The sequence below is a fragment of the Aureobasidium melanogenum genome (assembly GCF_000721775.1).
Source record: "Aureobasidium melanogenum CBS 110374 unplaced genomic scaffold scaffold_2, whole genome shotgun sequence".
Classification (NCBI taxonomy): Eukaryota; Fungi; Ascomycota; class Dothideomycetes; order Dothideales; family Saccotheciaceae; genus Aureobasidium; species Aureobasidium melanogenum.
The window spans coordinates 1,747,842-1,764,789 of NW_024470054.1; the positions used below are offsets into that span (position 1 = coordinate 1,747,842).

Here is a 16,948-nt window from a genome sequence, read left to right on the forward strand (position 1 = left end):
AGATAATTCATAATAAATATTTTGGTGATAGACGTTTTGCACAAGCGCTCGGTCCATGGGTTGCATAAAGTTTTGTGAAGCTTGGACTTTCTTGATCTCAATCCACCAAGGTAGGCACTTTCCACCTTCCACCTTCCACCTTCCTGACCCGGCTTGACTTTCCGACCAGCATCCCTGTCGTGGACAACTCACCGAATTTGCATCATGTCGTTCCTCCCCGCCAGCACACGAGCGCCGCGGCGTATACTGGCTACCGATTTATGTGTTTCTTGCAGTCAAAAGAGAATGGCATCGGACGGATTGAGGATGGCGCCTTCTTCACGACAGAAGGTCAAAGCCAAGCGAGACGTTGTCCTCTCACCTCAAGAACGAGCTGCCATCGACAGCCGCTGGGCAGAATACCGGGAGAAGGCTGAGGATTTGAAGCTCCAACGCGACAGGATTGCCAAAAGAATGGGAGAACTGAATGCTGCGGAAAGAGCTTCTTATTGCTCCACGACCATGGAAGCCGGTGAAGCCATGACTCACAACCAAGCTTTATTCTTGGGTTCATGGGACACAAACATACAAGCACACCCTCGTAGACCACCACTGAAACTCTTTCGCGAGGTATTCGAGGCTTATCAAGACACGCTCCATAACTTCTCGCTCGACGATGTCTACGATCTTTCCTTTATCCTGCGTAACAAAGGTGGAGTGGGATGTGCAAAGAAGGGCCGACAGATAGTCAATCTGTGTGCCGAGATGGGTCATGCTGAGGCCGTCATTCAGGTCGTCGCCTCTGCTCTGCGCCAGGATGCAACTAAGCCCGGCATTATGAGATCTCGCCCCATCATGATGGCCCTAGACCGCCTACGCGCGGTCGCAAAAACTGGCAATCTGCGTGCCATGGTCATGGAGGCCAACGTAGCCCGTCACACCAATCAATCCAGACGAGCCATAACCCTCTACGAGCAAGCTCTTGACTTGATCAGAGAAGATGATGGCACACGGCCAGGCGACAAATACAGCAGGATCAGAGATGAGCTCTCATCACCATGGATCGAGCTGGGCTTCCTGCACCACACTCTGGGTGAGAATGTTGCAGCCATGAAAGCTTACATGGTAGGCCAGGAGCAAGATGATCCCATGGCCTACTTCAATCTTGCTCGTCTAGATTTCTTCATGTCAGGCCAGCAATACACAAACGACTGGCTCTACAACATGACCAAAGCTGCCGCTAGCGGACACTACAAAGCCGCCTATGAATTGGGCTTGTACTACGCAAGCACACCTGCCCCACCCTCACCGCCGCAAACTTCTTTTCTCGAAAAACTCAGTGGCTTTGGTGCATTCCTCTGGAAGTCAAATATCAATCTCAACCCAAAAGCAAACATCGAGCACCACAATGCCTTTGCAAATGAGCCCAAGCTGCGCATCAAACTCGCTCAGCAATGGCTGAAGGTAGCCAGGAATAACCACTACTTGTACGCAAATATAGCGCTGGCCGAGCTGTCATTGCAAAAGTACATCTACCCCAAGGGAACACTATCGAAACCTCTCGACCCTTACGGCCACAACACCGATCCCGGCGCCATAGAGAATCCTCTGTTCAACCCTCAAGAAGCACAGGTCATGTTGACCGAAGTTCTGACAGCATGTCTACAAATCTCAGAAGCAAAGAGTGTCAGCACGACCAATGCGGAATACCGCCACATGGCTAGACCTTGGAGTTTCCACGTTGAAGTACTCGAAGAGGTGGAAAGCAGTGAAACACTAAAAGACTTGAAGGAACAGGCGGAAATGATAGCCGATGCTGCTGGTATTGACATCTACAGTACTACTGGACTAGCGGAGCATGTTCCTCACCTGGGAGTTTTGAGATTCCATAAGGGTACAAGAGGTGAAGGCCTTTGTGAGAGGACACCGAGCACCAAGGAAAAAGATGAAAAAGAAGCAGCAAAGCCGGTTGAGTAATACTTTCATAGCAGAGAGGTAGGCTGTTTCTCCCTCCCTAGGACTGAAATCAACTTCATGCAGTCTTGTTCACCACAAGTCCGAGCATGAAAGACAGCGTCCATAATGCGCCAGAAGTCGCGCACGACACACTGTTGTCCCCTCCTTTGCCCTTTGCATGCAGATGATATTATGAAAGTCTGTTGCAGCCCGCAACTCTGTTTCGCGAAGTGCAGGGATTTGACTTGAGACGGAATCTTTCGTACGAGGAAGATGCATAGCGCGGTCGGTGACGGATGATGATAGACCATTGTAGATAATCGATAATCAAAGACGATTGTGATGAATGCGCGGATCAAGCAAGTGGTTGGTAGGCCAGGTAGAGTCGCTGGCTGGGGTATCTCGTGTGCAGAATTGCGGGTGCCAGAAATAATCATTCAAATAGAGCTTTTGGGGTTTCCAGGCCGGCGTATCAGAACGCCAGGGGAACCATGATAGCTCACCAATCTCGTAGCGGTATCATCGGTTCCAACGTTTCTCAATGTGCTGAAGAGGGAAGCAAAATCGTCAAGTGGTTGTAACCAGTTGTACTGCGGCTTCTAGTCGCTGTTTGCGTTGTTGGTCGTAGCAGCAGCAGTAGCCACAGGCTTCTCGGAACCATCGGTAGTGTTTTGGAGACGCTTGGCGAGTTGTTCGAGCAGGAAGGCGCGTTCGAGGCGCATCTTCATGATTGCTCTGTTGAGACGGGCTTTTCGTTGACGGGCGGCATCGTTGGCTTCTTCGACGTCGTTCAGGCGGCGCTTTAACTCGATGCACTTTCTGTAGTAGGCCTTTTCTACCGAGGGCGCGAGGGGTGTGTTCTGGGTTGCTTCTGTGATGGTGGTGTTAGTGTCTGCCTGTGTACGCGATGAGGTTGGATGCGCACCTGGAGGAGCCATTGTTTGTGTTGATGAGCAAGAAGATCAGAGATGGAGAGTTGATTATGCGTCAAGCTTCCGACTTCCTCCTCCCTGGCTGGAGCTGTCATGCGCTGTCTGTCGTGTCGGCTGTCGTGAACCCCCAACCTTGGCACTTCCAGTCTTCCAAATCAACAACCAAAGATCGTCCTCGCATCGCTCGTATCCAGTATTAACCTTCTATCCAATCTGGACGACGTCAGAGTGTCCGTAATGTAATCATATAAATCCATAATCTCCTACTATTTGGTTTGTGTCTTTCCATTTTCATATCATCTGAACGCTACCAGTATATACCACACCTCAACTTCCACCATGCTCACCGTCCATCACCTCCGCGTCTCCCAATCCGAACGCATCGTCTGGCTCTGCGAAGAACTAGGCATCGAATACAACCTCAAACTCCACAATCGCGACCCAATCTTTTCTCCTCAAGCCCTCAAAGACCTCTACGAGATTGGCACAGCACCCGTGATCCAGGACGGAGATTTGACCATGGGAGAGTCTGCCGCATGTGTCGAATACATCATCCACAAACATGGAGATGGACGGCTTGCTCTGCCACCCTCACACCCAGATTATGCTACTTATCTGTATTGGTTCCATTATGCGAATGGCTCGCTCCAACCGGGTGTTAGTCGTTTACTGTCGCTAAAGTCTGCGGGACTGGATTCTTCCAATGATGTTTTTAGACGCTATACAGCTAGGATGGAGCAATACTTGCAACACATGGACGGGCATCTGGGACGTGACGGGAAAGAGTGGTTGGCAGGTCAAGAGTTTACGGCTGCGGATGTCATGACGGTGTTTACTCTTACCACCATGCGCACATTCTACGGCTACGATTTGAGCGCTTACAAGAACATTTTGGCGTTTTTGAAAAGATGTGTGCAGAGACCTGCATACAAGAGGTATCGCGAGAAGGGAGAGGAGGAAGGGTTCCCGCTTATGATTGATGGACCTGCGCCGGAGAATTTTATTGAGAAGGTTATGAAGAGGTCCAAGGCTTGAACATGTCATTCAAATAGATATACATATATATCTAGGCTTGATGGCGAATACTTGCAGTTGAGCCTACTATCTCGTTTGTTGTAGGGCAGCCTAAGAATTTCCTCATCTTGAAGCTTGATATGGATTTTCTACGACTCTGTAGACCAAGACAGTGTTTAGCCCCAAGCAAGCAGTAAATGAGAAGATTGATATCACAGCCATCACATATCTAGACAACACAGACCGACTTGATAAGCAAAGACCCAACATCGACAACGCGACATCTAGAAACCCCTTGCAAATACACCAAAAAGAAACACCTTCATCTAACCCTCAACCCAGCCCCATACCTCCCACCATTCCTCAAAACCCACCCAGCAGCCACAACAGCAGCAACACTAACCACCCCCATAACCCCCAAAGCCCCATTACTAACCGCCGTCTCCTCCTTGACTCTACCGATCCTCTCCACCTTCCTTTTCTCCAGCACTTTCTTCCCATCACCTTCAACTTCATAGTCATTTTCCCAATCTACCTTTGCAATCATTTCTTGATACTCTATGACGGTTTTGCTCCAGTTGTTTGTGATCAACCCTTCCTCGGTTTTATACCAAGAGTTACAATTGGGGTCTGCAAAGGCGGAGTGGCTGAGTTCGGTCTGGAGGTTGTTGTTGTATTCGTTCATACGTTTTTTCTTGGGTCTGATGCTGATTGCAGTGTTTTGTTTTCTGGCCGAGAGGACTGGAGAGATCAAAGCGTTGATGTATCGGGATTGCGCTTCTATCATTAGGATGATACTGTTGTGGCCGAGATTGGTGTTTGGTCCGTAACACATCGCGAAATTAGGCATGGCAGAGACGGTAATGCCGTACAGGGCTTTGGCGCCTTGGGACCAGATGGAAGAGAGAGGGGTATTGTTGTACCCTTGCATCTGAATCGGGTGCATGAAATCCAAAGTTTGGAATCCGGTAGCTAGAACAATGAGGTCGTAGTCGTGTTGCTGTCCTCCTTCAGTTTCAATACCAGTCTTTGTAATGCCAGAGATTTTCTCAGTCAAGAGGTGGACGTGAGGTAATGCCAAAGTCGGATAGTAGTCATCGGTGATAATCAACCTCTTACATCCTGGACTATAATTTGGCCTCAGTTTCTGTTGCATTTCTGGGTTGGAAGGGAATGCAGCATCCAGCATGTCTTGATTCAGCTTTCTGATCTCGTCGGCGCCTTGAGAGGTAGGTTCTCCGATAACCCCAAAGATGCTTTCGCGGAAATCCATTTGGAGGGCTCGTTTACGCCACATCAGGGGAGGAACGTATTTGAACAGACTTCTCGTCCAGGAAGAGATGGGAGCATCCAAGCGAGGAATCACCCAATTAGGTGTGCGTTGGTAAACCCCAACCTCCTTGGCTACTTTTGCAATCTCGGGGATGATTTGGACGGCAGTGGCGCCTGTTGTTGGGTTCTGGTCAGAGGTTTGTGTTCGAGAAGGAAGTGTTGTAGAGTTCTCTTACCATTCCCAATGACAGCAATTTTCTTATCTTGGAGATCATAACTCCAATCCCACCTGGCAGAATGGATAAGCTTGCCCTCAAACTCCTTCAATCCAGGAATCTCAGGCCACTTGGGTACATTCAACTGACCCACGGCAGAGACCAAAAAGTCGGCATTGATATCATACTCGGGGTTGAACTCGGCATCTTTGCTGCCTTTGGCCGTGCTAACATGGATCTTCCATTTCTTGGTTTCGTCATTCCAGGTTGCATTCTCGACGGTGCTATTGAAGCGGATGTGTTGGTAGAGATTGTAGTGGGAAGCTACGCCCATCAAGTAAGAGAGGATTTCTTCTTGACCGGGGTATTCGCGTGTCCAGGAGGGGTTCTGGGCAAAGGAGTATGAGTAAAGTTGCGACCAGATGTCGCAGCAGGCTCCGGGATATTTGTTGTCGTGCCCTGTGAGTGAGCGTTGTGATTAGTTCCTGTAGTAGTGTGAGATCGTTGAGGTGATCTGGTTTGAACATACATGTGCCGCCAACTCCACTGCTCTTCTCGAGGATGATGAAGTTTTTGCAATTGTTTTGTTTGATCAGGTCGATGGCCGTGCACATGCCTAGTAAATGATAATCGGGTCAATGACAAGGGTCTCTGGTAGTTCTTGATATCTTTGAACTTTACCTGATATACCGGCTCCTATAATCACAACTGCTGCATTGGCATGGTCCTTGTTTCCAATGGGCACTTCAGGCCAAGGTTTATCTCCAGCCATCGTGTATGAACGTGAAATGTGGTAGTCAATTGAGATAGTTGCTGTTTATATGAAGAATATGAAACTGGGTCGAATCGAGGGACCGAGGAGCACAGCTGAATATGTATCTTGTCCCTCTTCGGCGCTCCAACGTCCGGCTCGTGACTTGTACCACCAGGAACGCATGGTTGCACCGACGATATGTGTATGAAGGAACCGAACACTAATCTTGGTTACCTACGATGGTATCGAGAAAGGCGGGGTTGAGGAGGGGTCAGCGCTGATCCGATCAGAAGATGCCTCGGCCTTCCCAAAACGGCAACCTTCAACTTCGGACTCTTGTAGCAAATCAGAAAGCAAGTAGAGATATGCATCACGCTTTTGAGATGTCAGTGCCCCGACGATTCGAGTCGTCTTTGTTTGACATGAGATGACAAGGGATTCGCTGATGAAGCAGATCGGAAAGGCTGTCGAGTTAACAATATCACCTAAGAAGAAGATATCCAGCAAATTCAGACAAGACAAACGAGCAAAGGGGATGATAGAGATGAAGCAGCTGAGACAAAAGCACGACTGATGAGAAGCGAATAGAAGTCTTGTTAGCGTAACAAAGAGAAGAAAAGAAAAGGAGAAAAAATAGTAGTATAGTTATAGAAAAAAAAAAGATAATCAAATATAGGAGAAAAAAAAAAGAGCCAAAGGAGAATTACAAAACCATAGGTTTGGCGAAGCTGTTCCTGCGTCCATGCTCTTTCCCGAAAAAGCTTAGAGAAACAATCGAGCCCGCCCTCCCTTCTTTTACATATTCCCCCATAGCAATGCCGATTCCCACCATGTTGGACCTCTTGGCTCTTGCTCCCGTTTGCTGCGATAAACTGTTCGTAAACACGCATTCTCTCCTGTCTCGTAACAGGTCGTTTTCTGCCATATCTCGATTGGCCCCATGCATTTGCTTCGTGTCATATTTCTTCGCCATCTCGGACGTTTGCGTTGTTTAGAAGTCGGGGAAAAGACGACCGTGACTAGAAAAGCAAAAATGGTCAGTTCATTGCAATTCGTTAGAATGATAGGAAAGAAGGAAAAACTTACGGGTCATCACCCATGCTTCCGTATGCTTCAGTCTCTTCTGGGTACTTGTCGAACAGACTTGCATCACCCTGGCCACCCTTGACTGGGGGGACGTAAGGAGCATCTATATCCTTCTTTGCCAGTCTTTCCCAGGTGACCTCGGCGAACCAAGGGTGCTGCATAACATCCTTGCTGCCACCGTGCAAGTTACCAAGACGCTTGGTCAAGTCGTGGGTGATGAGTTTGCTCAGCAGATCTTGAGCATCTGGGTGGACGTAGGGAGGGTACTTGACTCTTCCGCGAAGAATGTTTTCGTAAATCTTGAGGGGACTGCCAGAGTCCCAGAAAGGCGTGAAACCGCAGAGCATTTCGAAGATGAGGATACCGAGCGACCACCTGTGATATCATGGTTAGCGAGAGACGCGGTCGATCGCAACAAAGCAAACTCACCAATCAACAGACTTGTTGTAACCCTTGGACGACACAACCTCGGGAGCCAGATAATCGGGAGTACCGCAGAGAGTCCAAGTAATGTCAGGAACTTCCTTTGCGAAACCGAAATCGGTAATCTTGAGGTGACCGTGTCTGTCGAGGAGCAAGTTCTCAGGCTTCAAGTCACGGTAGATTATGTCCATTGAGTGCAGGTAGTCGAGAGCGAGGGTGACTTCGGCTGCGTAGAACTTGGCGACGGGGTTGGGGAATCTCTGTGTTTCGGGTCAGTCGCGTTGCGATGAATTGACAATTGGAGTAGAAAGACAAACCTGAGACTTGCGCAGCAAGCTAAAGAGCTCTCCACCCTCGATAAAGTCCATGACCATATACAAGTTCTTGGAGTCCTGGAATGTGCCCCAGAGAGTGATCAAGAAGGGATGCTTGACTTTTTGCAACATGCGACGCTCGTCATTGGTGTGCTCGACTTGCTTCATCTTGACAACTTGCTGCTTTTTCAAGACCTTGACGGCATAGAAGCGCTGGTTGTGCTTGGACTGAACCAAGTGTACGCGTCCGAAACTGCCAGTTCCAAGAGTGCGGTTGATGGTAAAGTCCTGCAGTGTGTACTTGCCCTTGGTCTCGCGCACGGGGTTGGAGACAGCCTTAGGCTTCTCGACGGCGCCATTGGCCATGTATGCAGAGTCGTGGGGATTTTTGGGCTGTGCTGAGGGTTGGTTGATGAGGTTCTGGATGCTAGCAGCATTCTGCTGCGGCTGTTGCTGCTGGGCGGGCTGTTGCGACTGTTGGTATGGTTGCGACTGCGTGTAGGATTGCTGGGGTTGCGCCTGCTGTTGCTGGATTGGGTATGATTGCTGGGTCTGCATGGGCTCGGCCGACTTGGACTGCTCTTGAGTGGGGGCAGCTGGTTGAGGAGGAGTCACTTCAGTCGAGGGAATTGACGACTGGGTGGAGGATTGAGGTTGGGCTGTAGATTGAGTTGTGGATTGAGATTGCGCAGGGGCTTGCGACGCAGCAGCTGAAGCAGCGGTGGTTGCCCTGGACAAAGCGGGGCTATCTTTGTTGGCAGTTGTGGTATGGCTGAGCTTGGTTGGCGACGTGGGTGAAGCAAAGGTGCTCTTGACAGGAGACGTGACGGGCGAGCTCAGATCGTCCTTGGTCTTCTTCTTCTTAAGGAAGCCGAGCGATGGCATTGTGTGTCGTGCAACAACTAAACTCCGCGCCCCGCAGCTGTGCTAGAACAAAGCGTCTGAGACTCCGTGTCCTAATTTACCACAATGACGTCTGGCGGCGCAAAAGGGGATGATGAGGGTTTGGGCGGTGGTGGAATAAGTTAACGACGACAGATGGGAGCTGAAGCTGGAGCTGGAGCTGAGCTTTGGCAAGCAAGAGAGAGAGCGAAGCAGAGTGCGAGATCTTGCACCGAGTTAACTCAGGACTCCAACAACGAACTAAAGAGCTAGTGGAGCCTGAGAACAACGTCCGTTATGCGCGCATCCAGACTCGCTGGAAAGGCAATGAGATCGTTGGAATGCGGGTACCACCGTCGGGCTTGTGCTCGCTGCTCTCAATGCAACTGACGAGCAATACACACTACTGAGAAGGCCGCCTTGACTCGACAGTGTGATCAGGTATTCCTACAATCCCTCTCAAAGCATCAAGAGCTCTTCTGACCCTGTATCTGTCTGTCCCTACCCGCCCGAGCCATTGCTCGAATGACGACGTGGCCCGACTTGGGTTGTTTCCTTTTCTTCCCTCACCCCGCAGCAAATCGGCCGTTCGCGGCAAAGCCCCCGATCCGTCAATGACGGGACCCTTCAAAGCGAGCCTTTGGCAAGCGCGTCGACCAGGAAACAGTTCTGTCTCATAAAATCCGCCCTGTCCGTTTCACAGCCCACACCGTCAGAAGCCCTGGACTGTTGATGCCACAAGCTTACCCTCTTCATCTTCTTCTTGAAAGTTGGTATCGTAAAATATCAGGGTTGTTCTGGCATCAAGTGACGAACTGTACCCGCCCGAGCTTGCCCATGCATGGTACCATCTGCCCTTTTGCCAATAATACCATTCGTTATTCCGCGCGGGCGTTCGTTGCTTATTGGGGCAGCTTTGCAACCGTTCAACTATTGGACTTCGTCCTGTTTGTCCCATCCCATCCTACAACGTATACTTGTGTTGGATCGCGCTCTTCCTTTTCTCCTGCCATTTTTGTGCTCGTGTCGATCTTCTGGGCCTAGCTGTGGGTATCTGCATCTTATCTTTCTGCTTGATCTTCGTTCGTCTTCACTTTGAGGCAGCATATTTCATGTTTGGTATGGAACATTGATGATACGTCATTTTGGGTTGGACTTTTTACAAAGGTGAAGCGTTTCAAGGCGGCCATTGTTTCATCATCCTATATGCTACCACATAGCTTTCATGAGACTGTTGCTCAAAGGAGACATTTATGGCCTGTTGAAAGGCTGAGTTGGGTTGTGTCGCTGTTAAAGCATTGCTTGACCACTCACTATATTCTCGTCAGTACATATTCCAACTCCGGGCAGGCTTCCCTGCTCCACGTCGATCACTCATCGTTCTGATGAGCAAATCTAAGCATGCTGAGCTTGCGTAGGAGACACACATACATGACTGAGCTTAAGGAACACCTTCCTAGAATGATCAAAAGAGATGAATCTTCCTTTCTATAAGGGCCATCATCAGCCAAAGACACAAAACGTTAGAACCGACGGAAAACTTACCTGTGACAAGCAAATGCTCAACCGCATCACCCTATCAATCCTCACCTTGTTCGTGCTGGGCAGTTCAAGAAGCCGGCTTTCCTCGTCATGCTTTTCGTCAAACCATCCAGACACAAAGTAGCCTCTGCACCAAACCAAGCCGCGCAAGAGATAGTCCTCGGGCAGTGGCTTGGGTGCGCCTTGTAAAAAGCTTCCTCGTCGCCCTGCTTCCACAACGCGGTCTTCAATCGGCTCGGTTTTGATAAAACTGTTGAGGAAGTCGACAATCTTCCCCCAGGGAATAGAATTCAGTACTTTTGTAATCAGTGCGACCGGTCCGACCGCAAGATTGTAGATGCTCCAAAGAAAGGCTAATATCGTATGTACATGGGGCAGGACGTTAAAATCGTGTTCTCGAGAGAGAACCAGTGCGAATGTGCTGGAAAGGAGATAGAGCGAGTCGTCCGAAATAGAGTCGTTTGTTCCATTACCAGATTCCTGATGCTCGAATTTCAGCGTGATGCTCTTGGAAGTAAAGAAGATCGTTTGTTACCTTTATTCCTTTTCTGTAAGCTTTTGTTAGACAATTGTCATAGTAACCATAACCGAAGCACGCTGAGATGTTGGTGACGGCTATGAAAACCCCATGGTCTTTCCACTTGAGTGCCTGTCGACGAATCTGCGTGTCAAGCCATACACGATATGTGGAAATGGTAGTATGAAGCTGAGTACCACAAGTGCGAGACCTCAGTGTCAGCATTTTCGCATGAAGGCAAAGAAAAATCGAGTCTGTTTCGTCCACGTAAGGAATTACTGCTCGTTCTGGCTCCACTTTCGTCAAAGGTGAGAGCAATGAAGATAGTGATTCCATGGCAGATTCGAACGGTTGAACACAAGTCAACGCTCGGCAATAGTAGTATGCTTGTTGAATTGCATTCGGGCGTGCCAGTATACCCAAGTGGTGGTACAGTCTCCCCACATCGGGGTTTCTGTTCGATGCCTTTGAGTACCAGTCACGGGCTACTCCACCCCAAATTTCACGATCTCTCATATCTATTTCTTCGACCGCCATCCTATAACGTGCCAAGTCTCCAAGACATTCGATCCAGGTGTCTTCGAAGGATGGGACTGTCTCGTAAAGTAGCGTGACTGTTTGGTACGCCAAGTAAATGAATTGAAGCATGTAGTCAAGCGAATCTGGCAGACGACGTCGCAGTACCTCCAGAAATGAGTGGATACCATGCTTCCACATTCGAGCTGGCATAGAGTATTTCGTGGCCAGCTTGCGCAACGAGGAACTGCTCGAGGGATGTTGTGATGCAGACAAGAAGTCATGATGTTCGTACAGCAGAGTTCGATGCACTGCAAAAAGTGCTTGCCATTGATCAAGAGAAAGATTCGCGCTGGCACTCATATGTGCAGCATCCAACTTGATGCACTTTGCTTCAACCATAACCAATGCAGCGTAGATACCCTTGATCTCCGCCGTGAACTCATCTTGAGACATGTACTCTGCCTGTCGTAGGGATCTAGTTTCGCTCAGCCCAGGTATTGACTGTACAATGTCGAGATACAAGGTTTCGGTTGGGCGGCGACGACGCTTCAAGCCTTCTGTAAATTCTTCCGGAGTTCGCGGATCGGATGGGTCTGGGAACAACGTACGTCCCTCAGTCGCACTGACCGAAGGTTCACTTGTTAGTGGTGGACACGCTGTTATAGTTTCTTCAGCAATGGGTCGTTTGATGTATTTTGATGCTGCGCATGAAGTCCTTATAGCAATTGCTTTGCCGTAATCTTTGACCAATGCTGGTGCGTCTGCAGTACAGACTTCCGAGCTTGCTGGTCGTTTCTTCGAAAGAGGGCTTGTTCTAATTCCAACCCCCCCAGCATGTTCCAGGGATAATTGTCCAAGTCTTGCCGCTGCTGTCGAATCACAAGCCGATACCCGAATTGAGGTTTCCTGGCCCTTCATGTTCCTTGTTTCGGTGAGAAGAGTTCTCGGTATTTGACTTGATTTTACGTTCTTCTGTGGTGACTTGCGGCGTGGGTCCTGAGCCCTACAGCAAGTCAATCGAATTGTCTTGATACTTGGTCAAAGGATGTGACCTAGGGGTGTTCTGCTCTAGTCAAGCTCTGGGTTGGATGGGGCTTGACACATACGGATAGGCTGTTAAGGCACTGCTGTGGAAAGATGAAGTCACCCATTCTCCTCCATCGCTGTTGCGCACTTTCCCCAAGCCATCGTGTGACTCTGGATGCGCTCGCAACATACGACAATCATCATAAATTCCGGATACGTCGTCAATTTGAATGCAGCAGGAATCAAAAGATGGCTTGAGTGGATCATGAATCCGGCAGTGTAAGGATTCATGTGGGTCTGCCATTACTATTAAATGGAAGAAATTGTGATTGCGGCGTGACGGGCAAGCTTCTTAGCAGACTCATTCGTGTATTTCTGCCTCGGGTGTTCCAGCGTAATTTTTCAAAAAGAAGTGAGGCCTGTTTTCATGGAGATGCAAACGTTAGTACGCGGTGGACAGGTGGCATCGACAAAGTTTCCGCGTCACACGAAGTTGACTTGACACACGGGCACTCACCACGAACGGCTGAGGGGAAAACTGGCAGTAAAGACTGTGAACGACCCGGGAGGTACATGATGGCAGAGATGGGGAGATGGATATATGTGTACACCGATAGTTGACTGGTCAACTCTTAATTTTTAAGGCAGACACACTAACACGTAGTCTTTGTGGCTTACTGAGGCAGGCAGACATGGGTTCTCCAGGGATCTTCGACTTTACGCCGCCAAGAGACACCCAAATGGGCGGGGTTTAATTATCAGATTCTATTGGACTTTTGACAAGACTTCCTTCTGCACCTGTATCAACGCGTACCTGAGGATACATGAGATGTATGCTATCGCATCTGCCTGTGTAACGTGAGATTTGTTCTTCAGCTCGTCCATTCATTGTCGCCCAAGAAAGCTCCCAAGTCGACGAAAGATCATGCGCGTATTGTGCTGCCTTGCGCCAACCGGTCATGCAGCTTGTCACTGGTCACGCCATGGTTTACTTAGTCAACTTTCATGAACGGCTACGAGTAATTATGGACCATGATAGTAATGAGGTGATCACAAATGCATATTATTCTGGTGAAGCACGGTCTCACCGCACCTTCATGGTGACGAGGCAGCGTGACCATCCCCATTCCTTGTCCGAACCCAGTCAAGTTTTCAGCTTTCCCGGTCGAACATGTAGCATGTTACAAAATCAGCCTTGAGGGAATGGTAGCCTAGCGATAAGTAAGCCTGCAAGATCGTGGACAATTCTGCTGTGCGGCCGGGATCTCGTTTGCGTACAAGCAAGCATGCTTGGAGGTCCAGGGTTTGTGCATGTCACTGCCAATGTAGTGCAGATTTCAGATGACCTGCGACCACATGCGTGAATCGGTTACACACGAGGTGTCGCGGTGCGTCTTGCACGTCCTCCTGTCTGGATATGTCCTCCAACGAGTCACAGAATGCTATCGCTTTTCCCTACGGTATGTGTTGGAACCAACAAAACCCACTGATGTCCTCCAAGCGACCTTTTGATTAGAGCCATCATCTTCGCAGGGTATGTATTAGATACTAACGATCTGAGGCAGATTCTAGTGATCAAAAGTGTGACAACTTGCACCTCTAAGTGGCTGTCCCCGTCAAGTGAATGCAACCTCCTCAAAAACAATTGCCCGGGTCCTCATCACTGCAGCTAGTTCTACAACAAAGTGTTGCAGGATGACTATGTTCGTCACGACATGGCTCAAAGTGGCTTCTCTGGTTTCTTTATCACCATCGCCTTCTGACTGGATATGAGCCACAGTATTTGGTACGTACTCAAAAACTGTATTGCTGTCTGAAGATTCGACAGCAACAAATTGGAGTCTTCCTCTCAATGCCTGCGCTTCGTTCTGCTTGGACTCATTCTGAACTGACAAATTTTCAGCTGGCAAGTTATCTTCTTCGGGAGATTCTGGAGGTGGCGGTCTGAATATCGAATTTTGTTGTTCGCGGGACGCTTGCGGGAGAGAGCTGGATCTTGGTGGTACTCCTGATAAAGAACTGTCTCTGGCCCGCACAGGTGTTGACGACCCAGGGCCACTGGACTCACGCGAGGATGATCTCTGTCTTGATCCTTCCTGGACGCGTTGTATCTGACGATCGCTAGGTCGCGAAGACTCGGTCGATTTTCTATTGGAAGCAGCAGAAGTCTTAGGCTGAGTAAGCAAGTCTTCACGACCAGCCCCACCCAGGATTGCGATACGTTTCTCGACCAAATGATTAATCATCGGGATGTCAGAGCGAATATTTTCGACCTGGCGACTCAGAGCACGCAAGATTGAAGGCAGCTGTGGATCTTGAGAACCATCGCGGCGCTGCTGAGAGTACATGGTGTGCAGCAGACGGAGATTTGCAGCTTCTTCCTCGTCCAGACTAGTTGTGTCAAACTCTGGTTCGGATGTTGCTGTTTGATAGTCTGCCCTGGGCACAGCAAGCCAGCCGTCAAGGCCAATGCCAGCACATGACGCCAGACAGATTGTCGCCTCGGTCAAGGAAAGGTTGACGTCTACGCTATTGGAGAAGAAGGATCCGAAAACCGCAAGGATTGATTGAATGTAAGCGTCGTGCGGCGAAATCTTCAGCACCGAGGACTCTTCCAGGGTTCTATTTGTCAGTTGGACTTCCATTGGGACGGTGATATCTTGACAGGCGGTGGCGTACGCCTCATCAACGTCAATTTCACCACCAAGTCCTGTAGCGATTTGAACGAGGATGTCCGTCTCCATGCATAGAGCCTGGACAGTCCTCTTCTCTCCAGGCTCCAAAGTTGACTTTGATTGCAGTAAAGTGAGGGTTGTATACGAGCGATGCCTTGTTAGCATGATTGACGAGAGTTTCAGAGCGGCGACGACTGTCTGTGGATTGTGCGACCTGATTCCATTGAGTACAAGGTCGACCAGACTAAAGAGTGTGGGTTCAAGTTTGTCTTCGTCGTTGCCAGATTGTGTCAGCAACATGAGGGTACTCTGCCTCCTTTGGACAGTAGGTGAGACAGGTTCTGATTGTTTGGTTTCAGGAATAGCCAAGAGGTACTGCAGTACCATTCGTGTTAGATCGGGATGGTCTAGCGACTCGAAAATATTGGAAAGATAAGTGAGGACAGCGACAGATGAACCGCCATCTGTGTCAGAAGACTGGAGCAGCGAGGGATAGAGAAGCTGTTGCAAAAAGAGGACTCGGAAATGATCTAGCAGGGTAGTCTTGACACTTTCAGACTTGCAGTGTTCCAAGACGTCTTGCCAGAAAGCAAGGTGAGATAGGAAAGTGGCCATATGGGTAGCATGTGTTGGCGAGAAGATGTTCTCGGTTGACGATACCTGCTGAGCATCGATGTAATCTGAAAGAGCGAGGATCATAGGTAGGCGGTCGTGGTCATGCAGAATAGACAACTCTCGGCTTAATTGACTGTACAAGGCACCAAGACCGGAGGCCATCAAGGTAGGCAGGTCGCTTTCGATGATCCAATCTTCGAGATGTGTAGAATTGGAGACGGCCTCGAAGATATATAGTAGACCGGTACGAGCGAAATCGCCGATACGCCCATCATGGTGGATACGATCGATCAGAAGATAGCATAAGGGGAAGTCATCCTTTTGTGTTTGGCCGGCAAATTGGTCTGAAGCCTTTTGCGAATCGTCCTTGTGTGCTGAAGAGGAGAACCAGACGGAGAGAATATTAGGTTGTACACGGATTTTTGCGACGACAGCAAACAGGAGCTCGACGACATCAGCCTCAATGTCTTCGCCATAGCCAGCCGAGTTGGAGTCTATAAGGCGCAGGGCAAAGCGCATGAAGGATTTGGCAAAGGTCGGGGAAGCGACGAAGTCTTCATCCTCGCTCTCGAGCAGCAAGCTGAACAAGAGAACAGTCTGGCGTACGAGACGAGGATCGCGAGAGGTCGAGGCAGCGCGGGCGACGACGCTGTAGATTTGCGAGGACTGGGTAAAGTTGAGACAGAGGTGAGGAGCAGGGGATCGGCTCTCGTCAGCGAGCAATGCGTTGATGGTCTGCAGGGAGGAATAGAGTTGATCGAGGGCGGGGGCGTGAGATGCTAGGGTTTGTGGACGGCCACATAGCTGTAGGATGGGATTGTATGCTCGACGGAAGCGTTGCAGGCGTTGTTGCGGACTGGACGCGGCGGACGTGGCAGACTTGTTGTTGCTCACGCCGCTGATGAGTTTGGTCCACTAGACGATATACGTCAGTACTTGGGTAGCATGCAGAAGCCATAGTCGAATGCTCACAAAATCCATCGAAGGGCTCCGGTAGGCCGTCAGGACATTCTGGTCTTGGTAGGTAACTCGGGCTTTGTTTGCATGTGAAATCTGAAACACCAAAGCCCCTTGGTGCAACTCTCCCCACATTTCGCTCTTCGCTGATGGACGCTCTGACGTATTTCAATTGCTCGTCTACGCGGAAGTTACGCCCGAGGTCGGCTAATCGCATACCGATTGCTTTGGTTGCATAATACACTGTCTATCTTCTTTTGCCTCGTCTAT

At 49.5% G+C, this 16,948-nt stretch overlaps 7 protein-coding genes across 7 annotated transcripts; 2 read left to right on the top strand and 5 right to left on the bottom strand.

Annotated features, from left to right (window-relative positions):
- Positions 1–519: 519 nt before the first annotated feature.
- On the top strand, positions 520–1,956 carry M437DRAFT_39501 (uncharacterized protein; the record flags this gene model as incomplete). The annotated part of the gene is made up of 1 exon (XM_041020022.1): positions 520–1,956. One exon carries the CDS (start codon positions 520–522, stop codon positions 1,954–1,956), a length of 1,437 nt encoding a protein of 478 aa, XP_040883922.1.
- A 578-nt stretch (positions 1,957–2,534) lies between these two features.
- Positions 2,535–2,873, bottom strand: M437DRAFT_81373 (uncharacterized protein; the record flags this gene model as incomplete). Its single annotated transcript, XM_041027547.1, has 2 exons — positions 2,535–2,806; positions 2,861–2,873. 2 exons carry the CDS (start codon positions 2,871–2,873, stop codon positions 2,535–2,537), a joined length of 285 nt encoding a protein of 94 aa, XP_040883923.1.
- Positions 2,874–3,206: 333 nt separating this feature from the next.
- On the top strand, positions 3,207–3,902 carry M437DRAFT_63066 (glutathione S-transferase; the record flags this gene model as incomplete). Its single annotated transcript, XM_041024189.1, has 1 exon — positions 3,207–3,902. One exon carries the CDS (start codon positions 3,207–3,209, stop codon positions 3,900–3,902), a length of 696 nt encoding a protein of 231 aa, XP_040883924.1.
- A 301-nt stretch (positions 3,903–4,203) lies between these two features.
- M437DRAFT_81375 (FAD/NAD(P)-binding domain-containing protein) lies at positions 4,204–6,140 on the bottom strand (the record flags this gene model as incomplete). The annotated part of the gene is made up of 4 exons (XM_041027548.1): positions 4,204–5,327; positions 5,390–5,827; positions 5,898–5,984; positions 6,050–6,140. 4 exons carry the CDS (start codon positions 6,138–6,140, stop codon positions 4,204–4,206), a joined length of 1,740 nt encoding a protein of 579 aa, XP_040883925.1.
- A 1,064-nt stretch (positions 6,141–7,204) lies between these two features.
- On the bottom strand, positions 7,205–8,311 carry M437DRAFT_39236 (Pkinase-domain-containing protein; the record flags this gene model as incomplete). The annotated part of the gene is made up of 3 exons (XM_041019970.1): positions 7,205–7,583; positions 7,638–7,891; positions 7,949–8,311. 3 exons carry the CDS (start codon positions 8,309–8,311, stop codon positions 7,205–7,207), a joined length of 996 nt encoding a protein of 331 aa, XP_040883926.1.
- Positions 8,312–10,330: 2,019 nt separating this feature from the next.
- On the bottom strand, positions 10,331–12,323 carry M437DRAFT_39874 (uncharacterized protein; the record flags this gene model as incomplete). The annotated part of the gene is made up of 2 exons (XM_041020092.1): positions 10,331–10,855; positions 10,905–12,323. The coding sequence occupies 2 exons, from the start codon at positions 12,321–12,323 to the stop codon at positions 10,331–10,333; spliced, it is 1,944 nt and encodes a 647-aa protein (XP_040883927.1).
- Positions 12,324–14,047: 1,724 nt separating this feature from the next.
- Positions 14,048–16,702, bottom strand: M437DRAFT_81377 (uncharacterized protein; the record flags this gene model as incomplete). The annotated part of the gene is made up of 2 exons (XM_041027549.1): positions 14,048–16,636; positions 16,694–16,702. 2 exons carry the CDS (start codon positions 16,700–16,702, stop codon positions 14,048–14,050), a joined length of 2,598 nt encoding a protein of 865 aa, XP_040883928.1.
- Between the last annotated feature and the right edge of the window lie 246 nt (positions 16,703–16,948).